General features: G+C 38.0%; 1 protein-coding gene and 1 long non-coding RNA gene across 2 annotated transcripts in view; one reads left to right on the forward strand and one right to left on the reverse strand.

Annotated features, from left to right (window-relative positions):
- The window catches only part of LOC110119675, a 37,348-nt gene extending 13,971 nt beyond the window's left edge, over nt 1-23,377 (reverse strand). The window contains exons 1-2 of the long non-coding RNA XR_002308167.2: nt 23,007-23,377; nt 19,632-19,751 (exon numbers count right to left, since the gene is read on the reverse strand). This is a non-coding gene — a long non-coding RNA (uncharacterized LOC110119675). The remainder of the gene's footprint in view (nt 1-19,631; nt 19,752-23,006) is intronic.
- The window catches only part of LOC100644185 (nuclear hormone receptor E75), a 214,377-nt gene continuing 205,372 nt past the window's right edge, over nt 16,041-25,045 (forward strand). Inside the window, exon 1 of the mRNA XM_020865429.2 lies at nt 16,041-16,348. Within this exon, the coding sequence (XP_020721088.1) occupies nt 16,156-16,348 (193 nt within the window). The 5' untranslated portion in view covers nt 16,041-16,155. The remainder of the gene's footprint in view (nt 16,349-25,045) is intronic.

Raw genomic sequence — 25,045 nt, forward strand, 5'->3', positions numbered from 1 at the left:
CGGATATTGGTAGCAACCTGCGTTAATCCCTTCCGTGGATATAATATAATTTTCTTGTAAAGGAAAATTTGATACGACATGTATATATATATACACGTTTAATTTGAAAAGATTAATTTATTTTTTTATGTACCGTATTTTGCTAATGGTATTTGTCGTATGGTCTTAAATTAACGATTAATCGAATTTTATCTTTTGTATATGACAGTACTAAGAATCAGGATCGGAAATAAGAAAATATTTTCACGTACGTGTGACTTCGATTGAGGAGAATATTGATTTTTACTGCTTATGAATAAGTTAAGAAGATATTGGTCTTCGTTTTTTTCATTAGGATTTCTCATAGAATTCTACCCTTCAACATCGATATAGGTATTTCGAGCTTGAGCTTCCACATATTAGTGCATGTTCTTTAGCAAGAAAACAAAGGAAGCAGATGTTTCTTTATCAATGCCTATACCTATCACATTGAATTGAACAACAACCTGGCTAAATCAATTTGATCTCTACCTAGAAACCAAATAAAACACCACGAATAAACAGACTTCATATCGGACAATATCGCAAGTTATTGATTAGGTACGGTTAAGCACGCGATTCGTTCTTACTCAACGTCGTTGATGCATACGATAAGTGCTTTGTTCTCGCGTGATTTTCGGCGGGCCACTTATTCAAAGTAACGCTTAGCGTGGTCGCGGCCGGATAAGTATATAATACCCGACAAATTGCATGGTGCGATACATTGCGAGCGTGATAGCTTTTAAAAATGCAGCCGGCAGAACGGAAGCGGAGGGATGGTATTACGGTCGAACGCGGCTGGAAATGAATTGCGAGGGGTATCCTGACTTCTACTGTACCGTTGTTGCGACGTGTGCTTCTGGGTGAAATCTTTTTCATTGTTGGATCTTTACACCCTATGTCTGTCCATCGCTACCCTCCGAAGAACGCATGTGTAAATTTATCATAGCGCGTTTTAAGTGCACGTCCACCAAGGGCGGCAATTTCATAGGCGTTATTTCATGGCGGTTATATACGCCAGCATTGCGGCGTAGGGAATAATTATTTCCCCCTATTTTAAATAATTATTTCTCAGTATGGTATTTTCACTGAAAGGGAATGGTTTGTAATAGAGGAGACGATTTGTTAATACCTTCGTTAGCGCAGTTACGATTTACGGAATAGTATACAAAACGATTTCTAGTGCTTTCTAAGAAATATAACAAAAGTTGAAGCGTTATATATGTACATATGTACTTACATTAGACAGAAATATATATCAATTTATTCTTGTAAAATTTATTCCTGTAAACGACGCAACCGCGGAACGTGGTATAAAATTATTAATCATACGCGTTGCAAGGCTTATTTTGGGCAACGATTTTGTTTTCGATAGAAATCAAAATGCAAGGCCACGTCGCGTCGCGTCGCGTCGTCGTCTCGTTGGATGACGCTACATCCGCCTATTTATCCAGATGGGATATTATTTTTGGATTCCTGACCTACCACACGTGTTTCGATATTCTTTTTTTTTACCTTCTCTAAGAAATAAACAGAGATAATTTTGTAATTAGATTCATGGACTACCGCTTATCGAATCGGTTTTTCTCAAAGGTAGTGTTTCTAGCCGCGAGTGTACGCACTCGTTACAACATACTAACATTTCAAGAACGATGAACCGGTGATTCCGTTTAATGACATTCTTATCAACTGTGCAAAGTCAGCTTAACTTTTTATGTTGATGTTTATTGGGAAAAATTGATAAATCGAGTTAACTTCATAGCTATCCTTGCTTATCTTCAGAATTGGAAATATTTTGTATATATGTTCCATGATTTTACTTCTTCGTTATTATAGGAATTTGTACATCTAATGTCAAATGTTTTAATTTACATGAGTATAATTTAGACTGTGTTTTAAATCTGCAGAATATGATAAGATTAGTACTAAAATACTAGGTGTATTTCATGAATTTCACCGAAAATTAACTTTCGAATAGGAGAAACTCCAAATCAGAGATAATATCCATCGTAATTTCCACTTTTATCACTGGTTCGCATCAAAATCATAGTACTCTAATTGCAATAATTTCCTATAAAAAAGAAATGCAAGTAACAAGAACGGAAGCAACATTTAATCGCTGTCTAAGATTTTTATGAAATACTTTTCTTTAAACGAACAAACAGACAACGAAAATCATGAAAATAACTGACCTCAGTCGGTTCTGTTATTGATCGAATTACATCAGTGATTCACCCAAAAACGTTCTATAATTATTTAGTAATATAGAAGAAAAAAAATTGTATGGAATGTTACCATGAAAATTTGTTACAATATTTTCATTGTAACTCGGCGTGTGAATACAAATACGTTTCGCTATCGATTGCGTCCCAGTAACAATGGGTTCTGCCAAAATTCAATGTCACCGACAAGCGATTGGCACGTGACGATTGAACAATTATCGGAGAAATGACGTCAATCCAAAATAATTGAGGAAATTGATGCGTAATATTTTAAAAACATATCGAATTATTCTGATCTTCAATCTTTTGTTTATTATTTTTTTACTATTACCTTCCTTTATTACTGTTCGAAATCTAATATACGAGTTTTGTATGAAAAAATTAAAATAAAATCCATTTTTATCACTAATGGTCCAGCAATGATATAATTACGATAAACATGTTGTTAGATCTAAATAAATGTGATATTGTAATTTTTCATACTAATTGACGATAGTTTCATTTCACAACTATGATAGAATATTGGCAATGGCGAAGTTAAGATGGTAGGAAGTAGAATAGGGGTAACGAAAAAAATGTAGGCAATATTTTGATTGGGCTTAGAGATTTAAAGGAAATTGTAGACCGTGTCAGTGGGAACGTGACAAATTAAATATATTTGAACAAGTACTAAATTCCAGCGCCAGACAGGTCGATAAGAAGTTCAATGTCAAACGAGGCTGATCGAGATATCGCCGTGTAATGCGATGATCCGCTGGTACGAATTTCAATTGATGTTCGATTTTGCCGTAGGTCGTTATCGATCGTCGATCGCGATACTTTGCTCCAAAAATATAGATTTCGGTTAAAAGAAGTATAACTATACGCTTTGTAGTTACATACTTCGATTGATCATTTACTTTTTTTCTCTACAGCCAGCAATTCATTTAATTATAATAAAAGACAGATCGAAATAAAATATACTGAATGATACAAGATATTGAAATTTCAAAAAGATATAATACGTATAATATTACACGTTATATATATAATACAATAGTAAAGGTGTAATTCTGATAAGTGTCATAATTTTTCCTATAAACATCTTCATAAAAGTACCAACTTTTCATGCAAATGTTACCAAATACCAAATCATAAATGTTTTATAACTTCTATGATTATTTATAAAAAGAAAGTGTGAAAGAAGCTACCGAATCACGGGTTATTCTAATCTGAGATTATTTCCATTTTGAGTCACATTTATCTATTAATCAAATACGTTCGTATGCATAATTTTGAAACACTCTATACAAAGATATTCTCTCATCATTCCCGATGAAGGCTATGAGGTTAAGGAAACAAAAACGTTGATACATGAGGTGCATTCGCGTCTGTAGATATGATATCTGAATCAGGGGGATCGTCCTCTAATCGACCGTGCTCTGTCTCAATGCTAACACAAATTATCACGGGTGATACGAACCGGCTTACAGTGTCGTCTGTAAGTCGTGATAATTTCGTAACTGCCGTGTACGGTATTATTTGCTCTCCTTTACTCGTACCGTTTGTACAAATTATCCTGTAACTCGGGAAATATCCCTAGATCTTCTCGTCATTATATTATTTACCATAACTTTATCGTAATTTTATTTTTAGAGATTCTGAGAATTATAGTTGTATTTTATTTCTATTAATCCAAAAAAATTTGTCGTTTAATGGGCTTAGTATTAAATCTTATTTGATATAATATTTTATTTCGTCAAAAATTGTCGTCAATTGAGAATGTCATTGTCGTTTGATTAAAATTTGCAAAACAGATTATAAGCTGACATTAAATCGTATTGTAAATCTAAACGAATATTTGTTGAAAGGATTAGCGTTTTTCACTTCTCTAGAATTTTAAATAATTATAATTTGTTGTAACAGGAATGGGATTTTAACCTTGAAACAGCTATGCAAGGTTAGGTATACTCTTTTTACATTTACTTGAAAAAGTTTTTGCAACTGTTTTCGAGAGATTTAACAACAACGATCGTGTATGAATAAATTAATCTTCCGATTAAATCGTATTCCGAGCCATGAATGCGGTGAACCGGTACTGGCAGATATATCTGCGCGTACAAGAAGAAAAGAAATACATAAGAGGAATAACAGTTTCAACGTTTACTACAAGTATAGAGAGAGGGAATGATATCAGTTTCTTATTAGTTGGTTGTAAGTACAAGTATTTTCAAGATTGAAAATATTGCAAATATCACAGTCTTTTGCCATTGAAATTCAAATTCACAATTTTCGAATTAAATATCATTCAGATGAAAATTAACAATTTTTTAACAAAATATTATAGCCTTCTACCACTGAAAGTACAATTGCCAAGTTTCGCATTAAATATAATATAATTAAATATATATAATATGTATATATATATATATAAATATAATAATCTGCCATTAGAATTAATTAAAAATATTTCAAATCATAGGAAAGTCTACAGAAAGGAACGAAAGAACTCGAAAACTACACTCGTTATACTCAAAGTTCCACGTTCTAATAGAGCTTGTAGTTTGAATCATTCTATAGTCAACAACGCAAAGTTTGCCGACTCTGGAGACTAGAAAGTTTACCGTGCAGAAATGAAAACAACGGTCGGCAGTGCTCCTCGGTTAAAAAAGTGAAGATAAGAAATAAGTGAAAAACGTTTTGCAGGCGATTACATATCGTGGTCGATGATCGCGAAATTCACGCGAAAGTGTTTCACAAGTTATGTAAATGACTAATTTTCACGGCAGGCTAAAGCTCTTTCTACGGATAGACGAGTGGATCGCACGACTTTCTTGCCTCGAAGAGTGAAAGCGGCCGGATTAATTCTTTCCGAGGCACGCGAGTCGCCTGGCACAGTCACGAAACGCAGAAATCACGCTTACTTTGAGACAGGTCATGGCTTTTCCGCTAACCATGCCAGTTAAACTTCCCCTGCCTTTGAATTTCTCCCGCCTTATCGATAAGAAGCACGCGGTTTCTTTCAATTTCTCTGCTTTTTTCCTTCCCTGCCTCTTTTTTATTTCCTCTTTTCACATTTTTTTTTTAACGATACTGGCTTTTAACAAAAACTCTACGGTTGATAAGATTCGCATATTGACACATATGGAGGGAAAAAAGAATTTGAACTTTAAAAATATGAACTCTTCGTTAACCTGATAACTTTTTGTGCTGCGTCTGGCTTTCCATCGTGTTTTACAATTTTGTATCTTAAAGCAGTTTCTAATTATTGGACCGAAGTTTCGGTATTTGTCGAAGGATTATTTAACGCTACTAAAATATGGTTATTGAAACTGCATAGCTTTTTCTATCAAAGGTATTTCTAATTTAGCTAATAACGTTTGTTCTAACCGTATTTTCAAATCCTTTTGTTAAAACGACGATTATAAGATTGTATTATTTTAATATCATAAATGAATCAAATTAAATATTCGTACACGAAAGTCCTTAAAATGACCAAACAAGAATATTTGATTTAATTTAAAAAAAATCTTATTTTTAAGAAATTTTAATTTTTATAAATCTAATTGGATTTACATCATTTGAGTCGCAAAATTATTTTCTTAATACGTACTTCTCTCATTACATTCGACGCATTTAACCGTGAAGTTGTAGCGAGTAGCTTTATCTATTTGAGCAACGATAAAAAGAAACAAACTGCAACACGTAAGAGAGGTGGATTATGAAGCTTAATAAGAATAAAAACACTCATCCTAAAACGTGAATGTTGCTTCAAAAAATCTTATCTTACTCGTGATATTACTCACAATGTTACTCGTACAATCTAACCTGAAACTGTGCTTAATTTTCCACTCTTAGTGCTTAAAATCTCTCTTTGACAGTTTTAATATTCTTCTAATACCTGTCTTAACAACTTTTGGAATACATGTACGATATGAAGAAGAAATTAGCACAACTGATCAAGAATTAAGAACCAAAAAAATAACTAGCGTGTTGATCGATTAACACATTCGATACACAAGGATTTCTACGATTCCTACCTTCCTTAACGAAAAAAAAAAATAAATAAAAAAAAAATAAAAACGATTCTTTACTCTAAACGGTTTTACTTAAAGAATGATTGGAGCACGAGTTAAATTGTTGAAGAAATATAAAAAGAAATATCGATACATGTATCGTCCTCGTTACTGAACAGTTGCCTTCTCTTCGATACACGTATCCACTGCGTATTGAACGTGTTAATCAATTCTGTCACCCGTACAATAAAACGACATCGGTCCAAAACGAAATTGGTCCAGGAAGCGTGCAAAATCCCGATCGAAGTTGCGATATATGCAAATGGGGCGTCGTCTAGAAAGGAGGCTAGCGAGGCGAGGGTAGATCAGGTCGGTGGCTCGCGAAGAGACCGTGAACAAAGACCGGTTCTCGTATGAAGGTCACTGGTTCAATGGCGCCCATATACACGTCGGAGCGTTCGTTCTCTCGAAGGCCGTTTCACTTTCGTCGAACGCGACCAAAAACCGTTTCTTCTTTGGGCCGCGTGCACACCGGCTGGCCCCTTTCTCTTTCTCTTTTCTCCGACGCGTCGCGTTGCCTCGATTCGCTCCGCCGCTCGGCCGATCCACTTGCACTTTCGACCACCAGGTTCAAGGCCAACTTGCCCAGAGCCACGGCGGCCTCGTTGAGAATTCGCTCGTCGTTTCGAGACAACATGTATATCGAGGAAACGTAAGCTTCATTATGATACCATGGACTATAGTGGTTGGTGGATTAATTGGTTCGAACAGTTTGAGATTGATAGAGTATCGTCTGTGAGGTAAGCTGATTTGTGTAAATGTCGACTTGCCTGTTCGACGGTTGATTAAGTAGAGCAAATAGTTCACGATTGACTGTGTACAGTAAGCTTGTGTATGCGAATACAGTGGTCTGAGTGAATTTGGATTTGGTTCCTCGATGGTTGATTCGAGACACAATGGATTTTTGGATTTTATGCAGAGAAAAATCACTAGTTACAGCAATAACGATGGAAATTTGTGCAGAAATTTTAATTTAGTTATTTGATAGTTGGTTAATTGGTCGGAACAAAGAGTTTAAAAGTGTCTAGATATTGTCTAGCTTTTGTGTGCGAGATATATTCTACCGTGTTCATAGAAGTATAAATTTGTACGCATCTCTATCTGTATCCAGAATCTACTTGTCAATCCAACAACTACCGATTGATCTTGGATTTAAAATTAAAACAATTTCTAATATAAAAAGAAGTATGCGACGCTTTCGCAGGCAAGAGCAAGTTGGACGAAGACCGGTCGTATCAAGGATCCCGCGGTTGTTGAAGTTTCGCGATTTCACCTCGGGTTTGGCGGCGCCAGAAGGTGATAGCGGAGGAAAGTTGCGGCCCGGCGAAACAGTTTCGCTTTCTTAAACGACTCTCACGCTCGCTCTCGACGGTGTACCCGGCCTCGTGCCCAGTTTTCAGGACCCCCGTTGATCGCGATCCGGTTTCTAAAACTCTCGCCACGGTGTCTCGCTTTCGTTGGGCGATCGCCATACCGCGGGTCTCCCAACGGAGAACGAAAGTGGAGAACGGTCCAGGTCAGGCCAGCACCAGGTCGTCGAACCAGCGGAATTCCCTCGCGTGACGCCATCGCGCGCTGAATTCGAACTCAATTTCTCTTTCTTTGTCGATCCGGTGAAAGCATCCAGCGTGTTTACGATCAACCACAAGCGATCGTATTTCTATAAACATGAAAAGGTGCTCGGCTCTCTTAGTGGTATACAATACATATTTGGGTTGTTCTGAATCTGCAATTTTTTGGACTTGAAGAGATAAATATCTAAATTTCCTAAATGTGATTCTAAAAGGTTTTTAGGAAGGTAGTTCGTTGCGTAGCAAATGTGATTTCGAAATATAAATAGAAAAGACTTGTATTTGTTATAGATATTTCCTGAGAGTCTTGTTGTTATCGGAGACACAAGAATATGAATTTCTTAGATGAGATTGCAGGTTTCAGAAAGGTAGTTTTGTAGTAAAGGTATATTGAATTGTGAGTACAGGTGATGCGTATTCATTATGGAAGATTTTGTCTTAAAGATCCTTTTAAAAATACAAACTCCTTGTATGCTACTCTGGAGAACAGTTATTCTGTTTCTAAGAAGATGGTTACTCTGGAGAATCAAAAACAATTCTGATTCTCAATTACCAAGCCAACGATCCGTGAAGCTGGACTCGTAAGAAAGAAAGTAATAAATAAATACAGCTCGTTAGTTTCATTAATCAGATTATCTGATCCACTCCAACCAACAGTGCCATTGGTATGTACAATTAAACTAGGAAGCTTAGAAATCAAGCTAGCATATATAGCAAATGAAAAGAATGAAAAAGCGAGGATAGCGACGTATTTAACTATATCGAAGTCTAAAGAAATTAAACTGAAAAACTGAGAAATTAAGCTGATACACGTAATTACAGCTAAAATAGTAGAATTTGGGCAAATATTTGTTCATTTATTGAGTATTATAATGACTATATTTTGAATATTTGATATATTTGTACGTACTCTATGCATTCTATGCATTTTTGCATCTTTTAAATTTCCCATAAATGCATAAAAATCCGCATTCTACTATAGGGGAAGTATGTAACAAATATATGACACGTACATGTATAACAAATCTATAAATTTAAGACACGAAGCTAATGATGTACGTGTATTTAGGTTCCTCAGCTAGAAGATGACCTATATAGCCGAAGTCTGGGTTAGCTCTTCAAGGCATTCTGACCGAGTGAATCTAGTATGCGCGGTATCGGGTAGCCGAACACTATATCGGCAACAAGACCACGAACAAGGAAGGCTTTCTCCGTTGACCTTGGAACCCAGCTAAAGCCCCGCAGCTACATGAACTTGAACCAGTCTCGTGTTCTTTCCTTACGTCCACTGATGGCCATCGTTAATTCCTTTTCTTAAAGTCGATATTTTCGGGACAATTACAAAACCGGGCACATTAACGCGTTCTTTTTCAACGAGGGATCGATCGAGGCTGTTGATTGTGTAATCCGACCTCGATTTCAGGGATGTTGGACCCGGTCTTCCTGGGATAGGCAGGATTTATGCTCGTGTGAATTCACCGGCCAAGGTCGACTTTTTACAGAAGCTTCGTAAACGTGATTTTGTTAGTAGCTGGCAGTGTAGACTCATCGACCGATTGGCGCAGCATAACATAGAAAGTAGCTTAAGCGCGGTGAAAGTCTAGTTTCAGGCAAACAAGTTACACAAGCTGATCTCGTTCATTGGAAGATATTTAGATTACGGTTACGAACGATTTCAATGAAATTCTGATGTTTAAAGCGTGTTTGAGCGGATGGTGTGTGAATTAATTCGTTTTTGAAATGTATATACTACCGATCATTACTATTACTCATTACACTTACTCGAATAGTACAATAGTATAATAAATAGAAATTGAAAGCAACATGAAATAATAGTTAATAGTATTAAACATCAGTAACTGTTGTAATATTTATGAGGTACATTTGAATTTTATGGCACGTATAGTTTTGAGAGTTTCGTTGAGTATGTTGTGGAACATTCTTGAAGGGGATTAGCGTATCTTTTTTTGAATTACAGAAGGCTACGGACGACACAGGGTTATTAAAATAGCTAGACGTCGAAGAGACGAAGTGTATCGGTTGAAAGTGAACAGGCACGCAGAGGTATTCTCTAAATAGACCGAACATGAGGACCTCCTTCGAAGACCTTGCTGTCTCACCCAACTGTTCCTCTTTGTCCCAGACATTTTATCCCGTTTTAATTATAGGACTATTTTCGTCCCTGTTCTCTCTTTTTCACGGCTCTTAACCCTTTAAGGACACACGTTAGAGCTACATTTTATTTGTAACCATTTTTTATCAATTTATATTATCGAAGTCAGTTTTTGTTATTGCGATTGTGAAAGAGAATCGTTTAATATTTTTTCTTGCTAACAGTATATAAGTTACTTTGTTTAGGTTTTAATTGTTATGCATTTAGAAAATATTTAAAGGTACGAAAGTACCATAGAATAGAAAATATTCAAGGTAGAGTACTCGATACAATATCTAGTATGTAAAACAAATCTACGCTTAGGTTTTCCCTCTCTCTCTCTCTCTCTCTCTCTCTCTCTCTCTCTCTCTCTCTCTCTCTAATTGTGTTCATAAAAGTAGAGATTTGCATAGAAGAGTCTACTAATGTATCGTTTCACTGCTCGGTCCGTAATGGATTAATCGATTATCGTTGAAAACACTATGATTCACTGTAGAAAAGAAGACATCCTTTTTTCTTATTTACACTTGACTACTCTGCATCTAGATCGTATACTCCCCTACGTATTTATCTCTGAATTTTCTCGGCAACTCTCCCTTTCCATTTATTTCACTTTCGTCAAATCAGCTTCCCCCTCTTTTCTTTATCATTCTCTATCATTTCCTCCGCTCCTCTCCTCAACCAGACGTTCTCCATCTCTCGAAATATCTCCATGTCGTCGTCTCTATCTCATCAAGTTGAGCTCTTTCCCTCTCGCTGCTAGCTCGCCCCACTCGTCGCTCCTTCTCTATTCTAACTCATGCGTGCTATAACGCGTCTCGTCCCTAACCTAATCCAACGAGAGTCGTGCTGAGCCATACCACGGACTACAGCCAGCCGCGCACTACATTCAGACCGGTTTGATGATTCAGGTTCATCTAGATCTAAACAACTACGACCTCGGCCACGTAATACGTTGGTCGCGAGACTCGCGGCCAGCCACCACACGTAGATTACCCCCTGTGAGAATGGGCAACGAACGGGGCGCATTATGCGCACTCTGCAAGTAGATACAGGATTCTTTGGAAGAATATCGACTCATAGAAATACAACACGCTGCACGATATCGTAGATAAATAGATTTAGGTAGCACGATTTTATGAACGATCATTTTAATATATCGCAGATCGATAACATTCACCGGTAATCAGATTGATCGATATTCAGAAACTTATCTTAAACTGCCAATTTCTTCTTATCGAGTCAGTTACAGAGCATTGGCGTTTATTGCAAAATCAAGGAATAAGAACGTTTAAACACGATAATAAATCTGTTATCGGTAAATAAATTACTGACACATTTTTGGAAGGTATGTAGAACGAAAAGCAAAATCGCAGAAATGTAAAAAATAATTAATTTCATTCATACATCAGATATATTTTTATTAGCAATTTTAAAAATAATTTCAAATTCCGCTGACAAATGTAACGAACGGAAAACAGCAACGATTTTTACCATGATATTCTATTCATCAAAAAAATAATGAATCTAATGTATAAATTCCTTTCCTCTTTAAGTACACCGTGACAGACAAAAGAATCGGGACTACAAAGCGGACAAACGAATACAATTAGTCGTTGAAGCTATTCTTTCCGACGTTTTTGGCCACGAGAAAAATTCAACGTCAAGCGTATAAGCAATATCAATATCCAGAACAAAGGTTATAACTCGTATCCCTCCGTCGTATGTTATGTTATTAAGCCTGAAAATTCAGTGTTCCAAGACATTCAGGAACAATGGTGCGGGAACGAGTGTTAGCCTGAAATCCTCGACAAGGGAGACCTTGACCTTCGCTAGACGACCTACAACGCCCGCTTCGTTCTGTCGTTTAAGGGGATCCTTGGACGAAATTCAGAAGGGTTTAATGTCTACGCCATTATACTTATTATAATCCATTCTTCCGTGTCTCGACAAGGAAAGGGGGATTCGTCTCAGCAATCGGTCTTCTCGACGAACCAGATGAATGTGCTTCGCAATAGCCTCGAATAGAGTTCTTTACAGAGCATAGATATTGTATGGTATAATATATCAACTTCTATGTTAAATATACCAGCTTGAAATCTCTCGATTAAATATTTTTCTCAGTTGTATTATATAATTTTAAATTAATTCAATTTAATCTTTTAATAATCCAACAAAAATACTTCCATAATTTTATAGTCAAATGCTCTCATAATAAAAATATTTTTATAATTCTATAAAAATAATTTTAACATAGTATAGAATCAGACGAAATATTAAAACACGCCAGGCAACTCAAATTTCCAAGAACTTTTTAAAACCAATCCTCCTGTGAGTGACCTTACATTAAGCTTACTATGAAAACAGGCTCACAGTGCATTTTCAAAGCAGAATCATCTCGGTTTAACGGAACTATAAACGGAGAAGCTTTGAATCAAAAGAGTTGCGTCTTGACATGTGTCTTGTACGAGGGCTCGTTTCAAAGCAACTGTGAAAGCACCGCGTTGATCCAGGAGTACTGATGGCTAGGTACGCCATTGCACCGAGATAGATGGATGGTTATAGCGAGTGCGTCGAAGCGGGATGCGGGGGCTGATCGATAAAAGCGGCAGTCGGGTTCACGAGCCTCATTCAAGGACAAGGCCATGTGATAGCGGCCGCGCAACCGCGGCCGCGCAGTCAGCCACCCCTGCCTATCGGCTGGTCGTTTACGTCAGGCTTGTCGCTATACTATGCAAAACCCTGCTCATATTCCGTTTGAGAAATTAGCCATGGATTATGTAAAATCTCCCTCTAAGATAGGACGGATAAGCATCCATTTGCTGCTGTTATTAATCGACGTAAATTTGGTAAACAGAGGATATTCTCTTACATTGGGAGTAGCTGTACAAATTTTTGCAAATTAGAAGAGCCTTCTATGCAAATATTTCTGCGAACGTAACTTGGAAATATGAAATCGTAGAATCACCTTCGTTTCTCAATTGTACCGGTATGTCTGTGATTATACTTGTAATATAAGGGAAAGATGAAAGATAATTGTAAAATTAATTCTTAAAATCAAGAATATCGCTTTTCTTTTATTATAACGTAATGTTTTAATTATTCTAGAAATTTCTTGTAAAAATTTATATCGATTAACATATTTTAATGCAAAATAAAATGTTGAGGTACAATTAAATACGCAGTTGTATAGTAGAAAACGTGTTTCAACAGCGCGAGTAATCGTCTCCCTCGGTTGTGTAGTACGCATCAGCTACGCACACGCGCCTAGGTCAACCGTGGGTGGCACGATTAGCTCTGTCTGCTCCTCTGCAACCCCTACTATCCCATTAGCGCAAGTTCGTTTGCACTTGTGGACGACACGCGCGGTCTAAACGTTCGGATACGCTCTTGTAGCATATATACGAATATTGCCTTCATATTTGCTCTCCTATCGTAATTGCAGGCATCTCTATCGTATATTTAACAAGACGTTCGCGTGTTGTTCGCTGCGACGCACTTGTCGCGTTCCGCCGGGTATCTGTCTTTCGTACGAATGCTGTAGTCCTTCGTGTAGTTCGCGCGCTATGAATGCGCACGCGCCACGGGACTCGTCCCAGCGTACACGCGCGCGCGAAAGAAATTCAAGAGGGTAGGTGTGATGGAAGGTTTGGCCTCTCATTTGCTTCCGGCTGAGAGAGTGTGCATATACGTGTGCCTTTTTGTCTCTGTCTAATCCGATCAAGGAAACGAAAGAGAGCAGAAGGGATAGAGAAAGATAGGGAATAATGACCGAAAAAGTTAACACAAGAGAAAAGGCAGAAACAAATGAAAATAAAGATATCGTGAAAGAGAGAGGCAACGAGCGAGACAGCGTTATCACGAAAGAGGGAGAGTAGTAGCAACCAGAACAAGGAAGGGCAATAGATGAAACCGAAGAGGAGAAAGAATAGGGAGCTGGCGCGCGTGAAATAAAGACAGAGAGCGGCGCGGCAGTGTGTGCGCACCGGGAGATCGTGTTACGTGGCGTAGTGTGGGGTCGTATCGCGAAGCAGCCGCTTTATATACGTGCGCTGTCAGTGCACGCGGATAGCGCGCTGGAACGTCGAACGCTATAGGTCGAACCATGCTCGCTTGCCACAGGCTATAGGCTATCCATAGGGGCGCGATAAAGAGCGAAATAGAGAGCGAGAAGGGGCGAGAAACTAAGGGAGACGGAATCTATGTAGAACGAAGACGAACATACGCACAGAAGGAGACGGAGGGAGATAGACAGAGGGCGAGAATGAAACGGAGATAATACCGAGAGAGAGATATCGGGCGTGAGGGAGATATCTAGATGAAGGAAGAGAGAGAAACAAGAGCGCTTATGCACCGCTGAATCCACCGCGGCCTGCCGCACTCTCACTTTCGCCGGCGCCGATGACGGTTCTCGTCGTCGTCGGCTCACTGCCGTCTGTGCTCCAACCACCGACTTTTTTTTTCGTTTGACCGTGAGTGTGACACGTAACGCTCTAATCCACGCGCTTTTCAACGAAGAGTGTTTCGATAAAGAAAGAGAGAGATAAAGTGTGGAGCATAGAGGGCGCGCTCTTGTAATGATCTCCCGCGTTTGTCTCGTCCACGTGATCGATCGTATCGATTATCGATCGAAGTGAGAGAAACGACACGGCCGCGAATCGCGTCCACAGTTCGTAATCGAAGCTAGTCGACTTGTCGCGAGACTGAACGGAATCACGTTGCTTTTTGATTTACCTCGTGATGAAACTCGAGTAGGGGTTGACGCTCTTGGAGACCTTCGCGACGATAAACCGCGGTCAACCGTGGAGGTGGATCTCGATCGCTGTCTTCGTCTCGGCCGTATATATTAAGGGTGACAGAGGAAAACCGAGAGTGCTCGAAAAGAGGGGGAGAGTAACTCTCTGGCACGAAAGCGGGAGCGAGAAAGCAGAAGGGAGGAGGACGCTGCGTGGGTGGTGGGAGAGAGGGAAAGGTCGGCGGTGGCTCGCGAGGGACTGACTACTCGTATTCCGAGGACTGTTGTTTTCGACGAACTGCTAAGAAACACTCTCGTCCACGCGGACCGGTCTTACGTGTATTCTCCCTTTACGCAGTCTCGCATCGTACGATAACGACTAGTTGTGAGACCAAGATCTATCAGTGATACTTCAATGTTCAGTCGAACGCGATCGGAATTGTGTCTCGCACGTGTTATTCGATATTGTGAAACGTTAAACCTGTGACATCTGTCGACACGTTGGAGGTTATGAATGGAGATATTTCAACCGAATTTTCGAACAAGTGATTCACTACTGTTTTTTAGTAATTAATAGAACTGGATTGTAAATATGTTTACATACATGCATCCAAGAGACGGCGTATTGTGTTGAAATATTACATCAGTGATTTTCCAACAGACTGTGTATCTTGAAGGATATTCCAAAGGACACTCGCTCGAAGGACACGTGCTATGAGGGACCAGAAATTGTGACAAATCTCCGAGATATTTGAAAGTGGACAGTGACTGGAATTTTTCTGTGGCACTAGGATACGTCGCGTTTGTATTTCCATGGATCGATTTTCCTGGATGATCGCGGTCTCTTCGGTGAAACGTGATCGCTAGTCGTTAGCGTGGAGATAGAACGCGCGGCGCGCGTAAAGTGAGTGATTAGTTCAGAGTGTCGCCGCGAGGGCTTCCGCTGCAGGTGTCACGCCGTCGCAAGACATTGACCGTGACATTCGAGAGACATCCGCGCGGAGATACGGTGAAACGTAGCCACAAACGAGGTGAATCAGTTAGTGACTGAATTATTATTCTAGTGCACGCGTTTTTTCTTTTATTCCTTTTACGATATACTGTGTGACCGACGAAAATACCAAGCCTCGATTTTGCTAACTCGTCCACGAGTTTGATTTTGATTTTGATCGTCATCCATGTGTCTGCGTGTTTCGTGAATGAAGCCGATCGTAACGGTTGTTCGCGAAAGATTTTCAAGTGCAATCCCGTGACCCGCGGCCGCGGGTGAAATATATTAAACGTGGCTCACACGGCGAGGGACAGGGCCGCCGAACTCCAGGCGGAAGTAAGGAGCGCGATCAGGGTTCTTCATGGCTGGTGCCCTAGGCCGCCCCAGGGGCACCGCGGTGACACGGTCCTGATGTCACCACAGACTCAAATGCGAGGAAATCATAGAAACGGAGGACCAACTCAGCAACCACCGCCAGCCACTGTCGTAGTCAGTTCAACGTCCAGTATGAGACCACCGCCACCGCCACCGCCCCCCAGGGCTAGAGCCTCCAACGAGGGCAAAGGCCACCACGAAGAACCGACCAGCTCCATTCCTGATCTCGGTGAGCTATACGTTCTTTTCCTTCCTTCTGTTCTTCTATTTTAAGGTTATATTTTCTGTTGGATGATTAAGGAAAGTTATTATGTAAGTCTTTGGACTATGGAGCAAAGTATTGAAATCTCGAACATGGATAGTCTCTTTATTTTATTACTACGTCTAGGTAAAGTGAAATAGTTTATCGAAGGTTAGAAATACTTTTTAAACGATAGATATAAAAAGTATTCATTTTGGAATAGGCTAATGGCGAATATTTCTTGTAACTTGTTACAACATTGCAGCAGTCCATGTTAAACACGGATTTTTCATTTTCGAGAGTTTATTTCGCTCTTAATAAAAATGCATAAAAAATGGTGATTAAGTTTGGATTTTGAGCCTTTCTCACTTATCGAAATCTGCAGAAATGGATAATTTCGTTTGATATAATTAATCTGCTTTTTTTAACGATATCATGGCGTCTTTTACAGTGACGATTGCAAAAATATCGATAATATTTAGGGTTCAGATGGTAGATCGTCACGATTACGATCGTTTTTTATTATGCTATCTAATATTCGTAATACATCATATCGTGTGCGTAAAAAATGGGATAATTTTATCACGATTATCTACTCTTAACGATCGAGTCGATTGGTCCCTGAGCGTGCAGATTTTAGATTCATTATAATGCTTAAATCTCGGCATCGGACCTTGAACTTTAACTTGAATTTACGTGGACTATCCGTGTATCAGTTAATAGCAGAAATTTTCTTTTCAACGTTCTATTTCGAAATTATAAGACTTGATAAACAAGAAATGACAAATTATGAGAGTGATTGGAAATTCTTGAACAGTAAATATTTTAATTTAATTTCTTATAAATATTACGATATGAGACAAGTAACGATACGATTAATTTAATCTACTCTATCTTTGAATTGTTCAAATTCATTTCGATATGTTAAACGAATTTACAAGGAAATTAAAACCAGCGATCGAAAGATAACAATCGAAGTATCGTGTACTCGAATGGAACAGTCCATGTAGATACCATAAGCACACAGTGTATAATGACAAAGAATCATTTACTGAAACGAGTGTCACCCAATGAGTGTTTTGAATAGCTAAAAATTTCCATTACCCTTCCCAATTCAACTCTCTGCTTCAAACACATAAAATAAATATACATTACATCAAAATAAATATACCACTTTCTATTTTCGTTACATATATCTCTTCGACCTTCAAATATTCCCCTCAGGAAAAACTTGTCTTTTCATCTTTCAAAAAGAAGCAAGTCACTGTCCACTCACCTTGTGACAAATTCGAAGTAAACCGCTATTGCCTGCTTGAATGAGAAACACGAGATTTCCCTCGTTTGATCAAGTCACAGGAACATAATTTACAAGCGAGAATAAGAAAGATGTTACATGAATTTTCATTGTCGATGGAGTACGGAATTTACTATATTCCAAATTAATTGAGAATTTTGCTAAATATCAGTAACAAAATTATTAATCTTCCATAGGCGAAAATATTTTTTCACAGGCAACCCAGATCGTTTATACCCAAATCTAATTCTTTTTACTGTTTAACACTTCTCAAACTTCCTACTAAATTGTATAATTATATAAACATAAATTATGCCTGTAATACCTTTTTCAATAAAAAATGAAAACTCTTATGGAAATAATTGTAGGGTGAAATTTCGTTTAAATCGTGAGCGATTCAATTTGCTTACGCAAAGTTAATTTGTTATATCAGTTCTTCCCGTAATTAATTTCCGTATTTTATTATAATCCTGCACAGGGATGTTCTCCCTTCCCCCTCTGGTATTCGCAGAAACTGTTCGCGTACCGACCAGTGTACTATGTTTAGTGTTTACGTCTGTACGTTTCATTAACGATAAGCACCGCTAAGCGCTATCGTCTGCGCTGTTCGTGACGACCGGACGTTTGTGTAACGCGAAGGCCGAACTCGTAGGAGATCCGGGGAGAGAAAGTTGACAGCAGCGCGACGCTGCAAAGCTCGATCGAGCCATTTCGTGCCTAAAAATAAGTTTTTCATCTCTTGGACGGAGTAAAAGCCTCCCTCTTACCGCTATCCGGTGTGTATACGCTTTTACTCCGAATATATCGGCGGTCGTGGCGTGTAAGCAAACACTGATACTCGTGGTTTTACCCTGCGGATGCACGATCTTTTCTATTTCCTCCTTTTCTCCTTGTATTTTTTTTCTGTTCTTTTTTTTTTTTTATGTTTTGGTTAAATCACAACGGGAGGGGAGAGGGCGATGTAACCTCTTTGTCGAGCGTCGTGATTTTCACGTGTAATGTGGTGTCTGCGTATAGGGTGAACAGATGAAGGTTTGTCTGTGGGGATTTGGTAGATTTCATAGGGAGAACGATGAGGTACGACGTTGGAGTTTAGGTTAGGTTTGTAATTGATAGGGGTGTGGTGTCGGTAAAATATGGTTGTTTCTTTGGAACAAATGATTTTGTATGATTAACCCTTCGTGGAAAGGGTTAGACGATATTTCACTCTAGGATTTCTTTGAAGCGAATCTTTAGTTTTTATTCGTAAACGTTGCAGAGCTTTGGCTCGATGAAAGATTGTACAATATAATAGGCATTACTTTAGCAAGTATCTCAGAATTTTCCCAGATTTTTTAATGGTCTATAAAAGCAGAAAAATTAGGCCACGAGAGGGAATAAATTTGATTATAATAATTGTAATAAAATACGTGTAATAATTAGAGAGTATGCGTAGCATCGTAGTTTGATAAAATGACAGTGTGTAACTTTGGCTTTTTAATAATTCAATTCATCACCTCCGTCCATTCAGAGAAGCATCGTTTTGCTAAATAAATTATAAAGACCGACATAAATCACAAATTTGTAATTCCTCCATCGCTTGAGCATTTTTCTCTTACAAGAGAGGTACTCGGTGTTCTCGGCGAGCAGCATGATTGATACTCGTTTTTACGCGTTGTATACAAACGAACTTTGTTAAACAGAGTCGAATCACTCGAATGCACGTGCACTTGAGCGACATAAAATCTTGTTATTCTCGAAAGTCGAGCCTCGCGAGACAGGAACGCGTTTTACAACCTCTCTTATGTTCGTTATTAATTCAAAATAAATTGGCAACAAGCTGGTAAAGGCAAACGCACCGCCAGAGAAACTGCGACCGAAGGTGAATTGGAAAATGAAAGTAAATCGATGGAGTGGTTCAATAGACACGTTGTTGGAGCGAGGACTTGAGACGAACCGCGTTACGGGGGCTTCGTCCCGTGAAAGCTAATATCTGACCTGCTTGATAATCGATAATCGATCCGTGGTCGATGAACAGAGGCCTCCTTGCTGACGAAACAATCTGCATAAGGCGAACTGCTCGATTCGCGGCTGCTTTATTGATTCAGACAGCACTACCTACGAACAACAAAAAGTCACAGATATTGCATTCTATCCGTTAATTATACGCCATTCGCGTTTCTACGTAATTATGAGGCATTATCATTTTGTGATCATAACAATTTACTGCCATGGAATCAGTAATTTGAAATAATTCCCTTGTAAAACATTTTTGACTGCTTAATATGGAAAGTTGATTGTAGGTTATTTTGAAATTCTGTCTAGTATTTTAAGGATTTTATTTAGTATGTTAGGAATTTTATTAAGGTTTCTAAACATTTTATTTAGAAGTTAGATCTATTTTGGATAGGAATCTAGAAAGTTTTACTTGTAATTTTAGAAATTGTATTTATTTCATCCAATATTCAAGGTATTTTTAAAGAGAAATTCATTATTTTCTATAATATATTTTATTGAAATTTTGTATCTTCTTTTTGTAGAAGAAAATCATTTATCGTTATTGAATAATATTGAACAATATAATCCCTAAAATATGAGAAATGTAAAATGAACTGTGACAAATGTAGAGCTTTAGAAATGAAAATTTTTGGTACATCGAGTCAAATAGTCCATATAGTTTCGTTTCGAATTCACATCGATTTATCGTTAATCGAAAATGAATGAAACTATTTGAGTATGCTGGATACCTGTTTGAACTTATGTATAATATTAATCTCACAAGTATCTCGGTCCCGTTGGGAATTTAAATAACAAACAGTTTCGGCATGGAAGATCAACCGGTTTGTTAAGATGACGACCTCGATATGCAAATACAATTTAAACCATCGATATGTCGCGCTTAATGTCAGGGTCGTTGATCTATTGATCGTAGGATTGACAAAAAATCAATCACGATTTGCACGTTCTAATCTACATATGTACATCAATTCGTTTCTTTCGTTATATATCGACCAATAAAATCAACATACCGATACAATTCGTTTAATATGAACATTACTAGTCTCTTCTTCTTACTAATTTTGAAATCCCAAAGAAACTGAAATTCGCTAAGACGTCATTCATTTTCATGCTGATGTCGATAATGTTAATTATAATGCAATATAAATTTAGTTTTTTTCATTTTAAGTGCCTGAAGAGAATAAAGTTTTATAGGTCATAGATACATTTTATAATATTTTCGAAAATTACAATGGCAATGATACAAGTTATACAAATATATAAATTAAATATCTGTTTATTTTTAATTCCCAAAGAAACTAATGTTTGCAAACACCGTGGAAAATACGTAAAAAATATAGAAACAGTTTAAAAGTAATTAAATACAGTATAGCATAATGCTAGTTAAAAATTGTAAGGCAATTTTATTCGAACGAAAACAAAATTTCTGCGTGTTTCTATAAAAATTCGGAGCTAATTTCGAATTTTACAAAATCATTTCTGAAAGCCAGGGGTTGAAAGTTCCTGTTCGCACTACTTCACGATACTCCATGTGCACGACAGGTTGTCGGGTTTGATTTTTGCTCTGATAAACGGCGGTCTGTGGCAGTTGAGAAAATACGGCATTCGTTTCCATGACATTGAACGGGTGGCACGTTATCACAGCTACGATGACGTAGCTGATAAAGGTAGTGGATTCCACGAGCGACGAGGGTTTAGGGTTCGAACGAATCCAGTTGCTACCGTTGAGAACGTGGTGAGAACGTGAAAAACCGTTTTCTACGAATCAAATATCGTTTCCTATAAATCAATTGCTCGGGGAACGATTTGGAGAATTGTACGATTCTTAAAATTTCAAAACGATGTTAATTGGCCCGTGACGTATTCATCAAAACGATCCTTGCTTATTTCTTATTTTCTTATTTCCTAGTTTGCAAACTTTATATTTGCATAAAAGACTGTTCAGAATGGTTTACATGTTTGATTAACGCTTAATTAACGTACTTGAGTCATTCGAGTTATGATTCTTTCGATTCGTTTGGTGCTTGATTTAACGTTATCAACGGCGAGAGATAAAGAATACAAAACGTGCCGCGGCCTCGTTATCCGCTTTTGCTTTTGAAAAATGTGTGTTAATGATGTTTGCATTAGACGACGAGATACATTCAATTTTTAGATCACTATGTGTGTTAAGCGTTATTTTTCGAACTTTGGTAGTGTATATCGACAAATAGAGGGAATTATGGAATTATATGGAATAGTAACTTTTCATTTCCAAGCTTTCGCATATTCGTTGTCAGGTTAATCATCGTCTACAAAAATATTATTTGTATTGTATTGTATCTCAGAAGGCATCGTTGTTTTGATCGAACGCCGTATTGTCTGATAAAAGGAAAATTAGAGGCATTTGTTTCACTTAACATGCGTATCAGTTTTCTTTGGCTTCATGAGAATTATTTATGAGAATAGTCAGTAGCTTTTCCTGATCTGTGCTAATCTTTCGACGAAGGAAACAAGAGTCAATCTCGGTGCTTGCTTTAAATATAGATTCGACGAGATGACGCGAGTGCTATGACCTTGGCCATGAGAAATTCCGGAAAGTGCACCGAAAACCCGCTGATACGTTTCATCGCGGAGGTGCCCGCATATTGTATTAATAGTGAATGTTCTTTCTCATTTAAAATACCATCTTTCTTTCCACGCTTCAACTTATTCAATGACCCTTTTTACTCGAATTCTTCAAGCAAGTTCCTTTTCTCCAATCAGCAAAATAAAACATCATTTTTCTTTTTTAAATTAGAAATATACAATTTTGGATTGATGGGATTGTTAGTAAATGGGAAGATAAAGTATTACAATAGAAGTTTTTGTCGGGAATATTGCATTTTTTTTCTGTCGATTTATATTATCGAATGTTTGTTCCTTTAAGATTCTGTTTCTTTCTTCAAATAGTAGGGGAAAAGAATTTCTGGAATTTTTCTCATTTCTATCTTTTCCTCCATCTAGATTTTAGACTTTTATCAAGTTTGAAGAAACAAAACTATTCATAGCATCGTAATACATCACAGATATATTTTATGTCTATGATTTCTGTAAAGTCTATTACTTCAATATAATTCTTTATATCTTGGCGAAATACTTCTACTTTTTCTTAATTTGCCATTATCTTTATTATTAAGCGTTGGAAGTTCTTCGAGTTATTTTTCGCTTCAATTATCTTCTATACAAACGTTGGATCAGCAAATTCGATATTCGTATCTTACAAACAAATAACTCAAATTATTTTCAACGAGTACTTGGAACATATGTACCCTTTCTATTTCGATAACTCGAAAAACTATTCGTTTATCAATTAATATTCCAATACATGTATACCTATATTCCAATCTCCTTGTGTTTAAAACCACACATTGTCCAAATGCCAATTTTTTTTTCGGATCACTTTACGAAACAGCTAATATGCACACCGTTTGGCTATAAATTATGCACGCGCGCTTTGTGCAAACCAAATTATACACGCGTATCGTCATCAGCCGAGTCGAAGCGAGGACGAGCACTAGTGGGTTTGTTTGCGCGAACCGCAGACGGGAAAACAACGCAGCGGATTTCGTTTCGCGGTAGTCGGAGCACAGGCAGCTTTATTTGTATTACAAAGAATGCAGGTAGACACGATGGGGGCGGCGGAGGCGGCAATCGTGATGTTGATTTTGACTGGGCTAAATCGGCGTTTTAAAATAGTCCTCGGTGTTATCGTGGCTCCGTATTATCGGCTGACTGGAGGCCAAGGCCTGCTGACGTGTATTCCCCGATTCGACTAACCTAACAGAGAAAGAGACAGAAAGAGAGAGAGAGAGAGTCTTGCGACGATTCTAGGTTTTGTTGTACAGTGACCTGGAGAGCGACATCTCGTGAACAAAATTCAACTTTTCGACTTTAATTTCAAAGATTTTATAAGATAATCGATGAGGCACAGTTTTTTGTTTTTTTACGCGAATACTACGAGAAAAAGCTGAAGCCCCCTTTTCTTGATTTTGTAATTCTTCTGTTAGTCACTGAGGTGAGAAGAAGAATGTGCTATATAAATTAGGGAAGTTTTGTATAAGCACCAATAATTAATTTCGTAAAAATATTTCAACTTCTTCGACTAATCTATCTGTACAATTGATTGGGACGTATTTTCCAAAAATCTATCACGTGTTCGAAGCGAATTCCAATATATCGCAGTTATTACATTGCATTAAAGTTGGGAGAAACGTTTCGTGGAACAATTATCATCTCTCTTCCTAACATTTTGCTTGGAAACATACAAAAAATTCGGCGGAAAAAATTTGTCTGGGTCGATTTAAAAATAGTTTAAAGCTCCTCGGTTCCGTAGAGTTCAATGTCAGCCTGAATAGGCTGACACGTAGAGGGTGCGAACCGCTGCGCTTCGCAACGTGTACCATGGGCGCAGACACCCTTCAGTCCTCGTTTCAAGATGCGTCCGTGTGCGTGCATTTGCTACTACATGCATTCAGCACGTGCGCGTCAAGTGCGTGCAGCATTGTCGCTCGTATGCATCATGCACGCCAGTGGTTTCCAAACTTTCCGTTTCGAAATTCCACCCCTATAAATCTGCAATTTGCATTGAGCGTATTACGTGGAAATCTATTTTCTAACTCTCTAATCGCTTCACGCGTTGAATTGTAATCCTCGTTTGATTTCTGCATATTTTCCTACTCATATATTTATGTAATATTTTATCATTTGGATTTTTTCATTTGACTTTTACGTTCTTGTATATTTGATGTTGTTATTCGTTTGAGAGTAAATGCGAGAAGCAATAAAATAAGGAATGGAAAGTCTCGCATAAATTTTCTGGCGTATCTTTCTAGGAAGAAAACGTCAGTCCCTAAAAAGTTGGTAGATCGGAAGAAGGGTCATGGCTCGAAAAGTGGCTACGCCGTCGTGTTAACTGATAAGCAGAGCAAATATTTTTAGGGCCCCCGTGTCTTTATCTCTGCCCTCGGAATCGTTGGAACCTGTTCGTTCTCGAAAAAAGTTTCAGCCGATCCATTTTCGGTTCTTCCCTCTGGAAGATTTTTCTAATCTCTTTTTTTCTCTATCTATACCATTTCAGGAAATCGAAATTATTTGATAAACGCCATCAACAAATATCGGAGCAGGTTTAATAATTTCATACACGTTAATCGTCTTTCACCAATGGCTACATTTTTGAAAAAAGGCAAATCGCAAGCTTTTTATTGTCACGAAAGGAGATTAAAAAAGGATTGGTGATTTTGTTAATAATTTTTCTCCGATAGTCCAATTCAGAAAAAGAGAAACTGCGAATTTTGATTACGAGCAAGGGGGTGGTCGCGACTAATTAATGCATCGTGTAACGTGGATCGACAGGGTCACAGAGAAGCGTGCCA

Source organism: Bombus terrestris, chromosome 11 (genome assembly GCF_910591885.1).
Source record: "Bombus terrestris chromosome 11, iyBomTerr1.2, whole genome shotgun sequence".
NCBI classification, from domain to species: domain Eukaryota; kingdom Metazoa; phylum Arthropoda; class Insecta; order Hymenoptera; family Apidae; genus Bombus; species Bombus terrestris.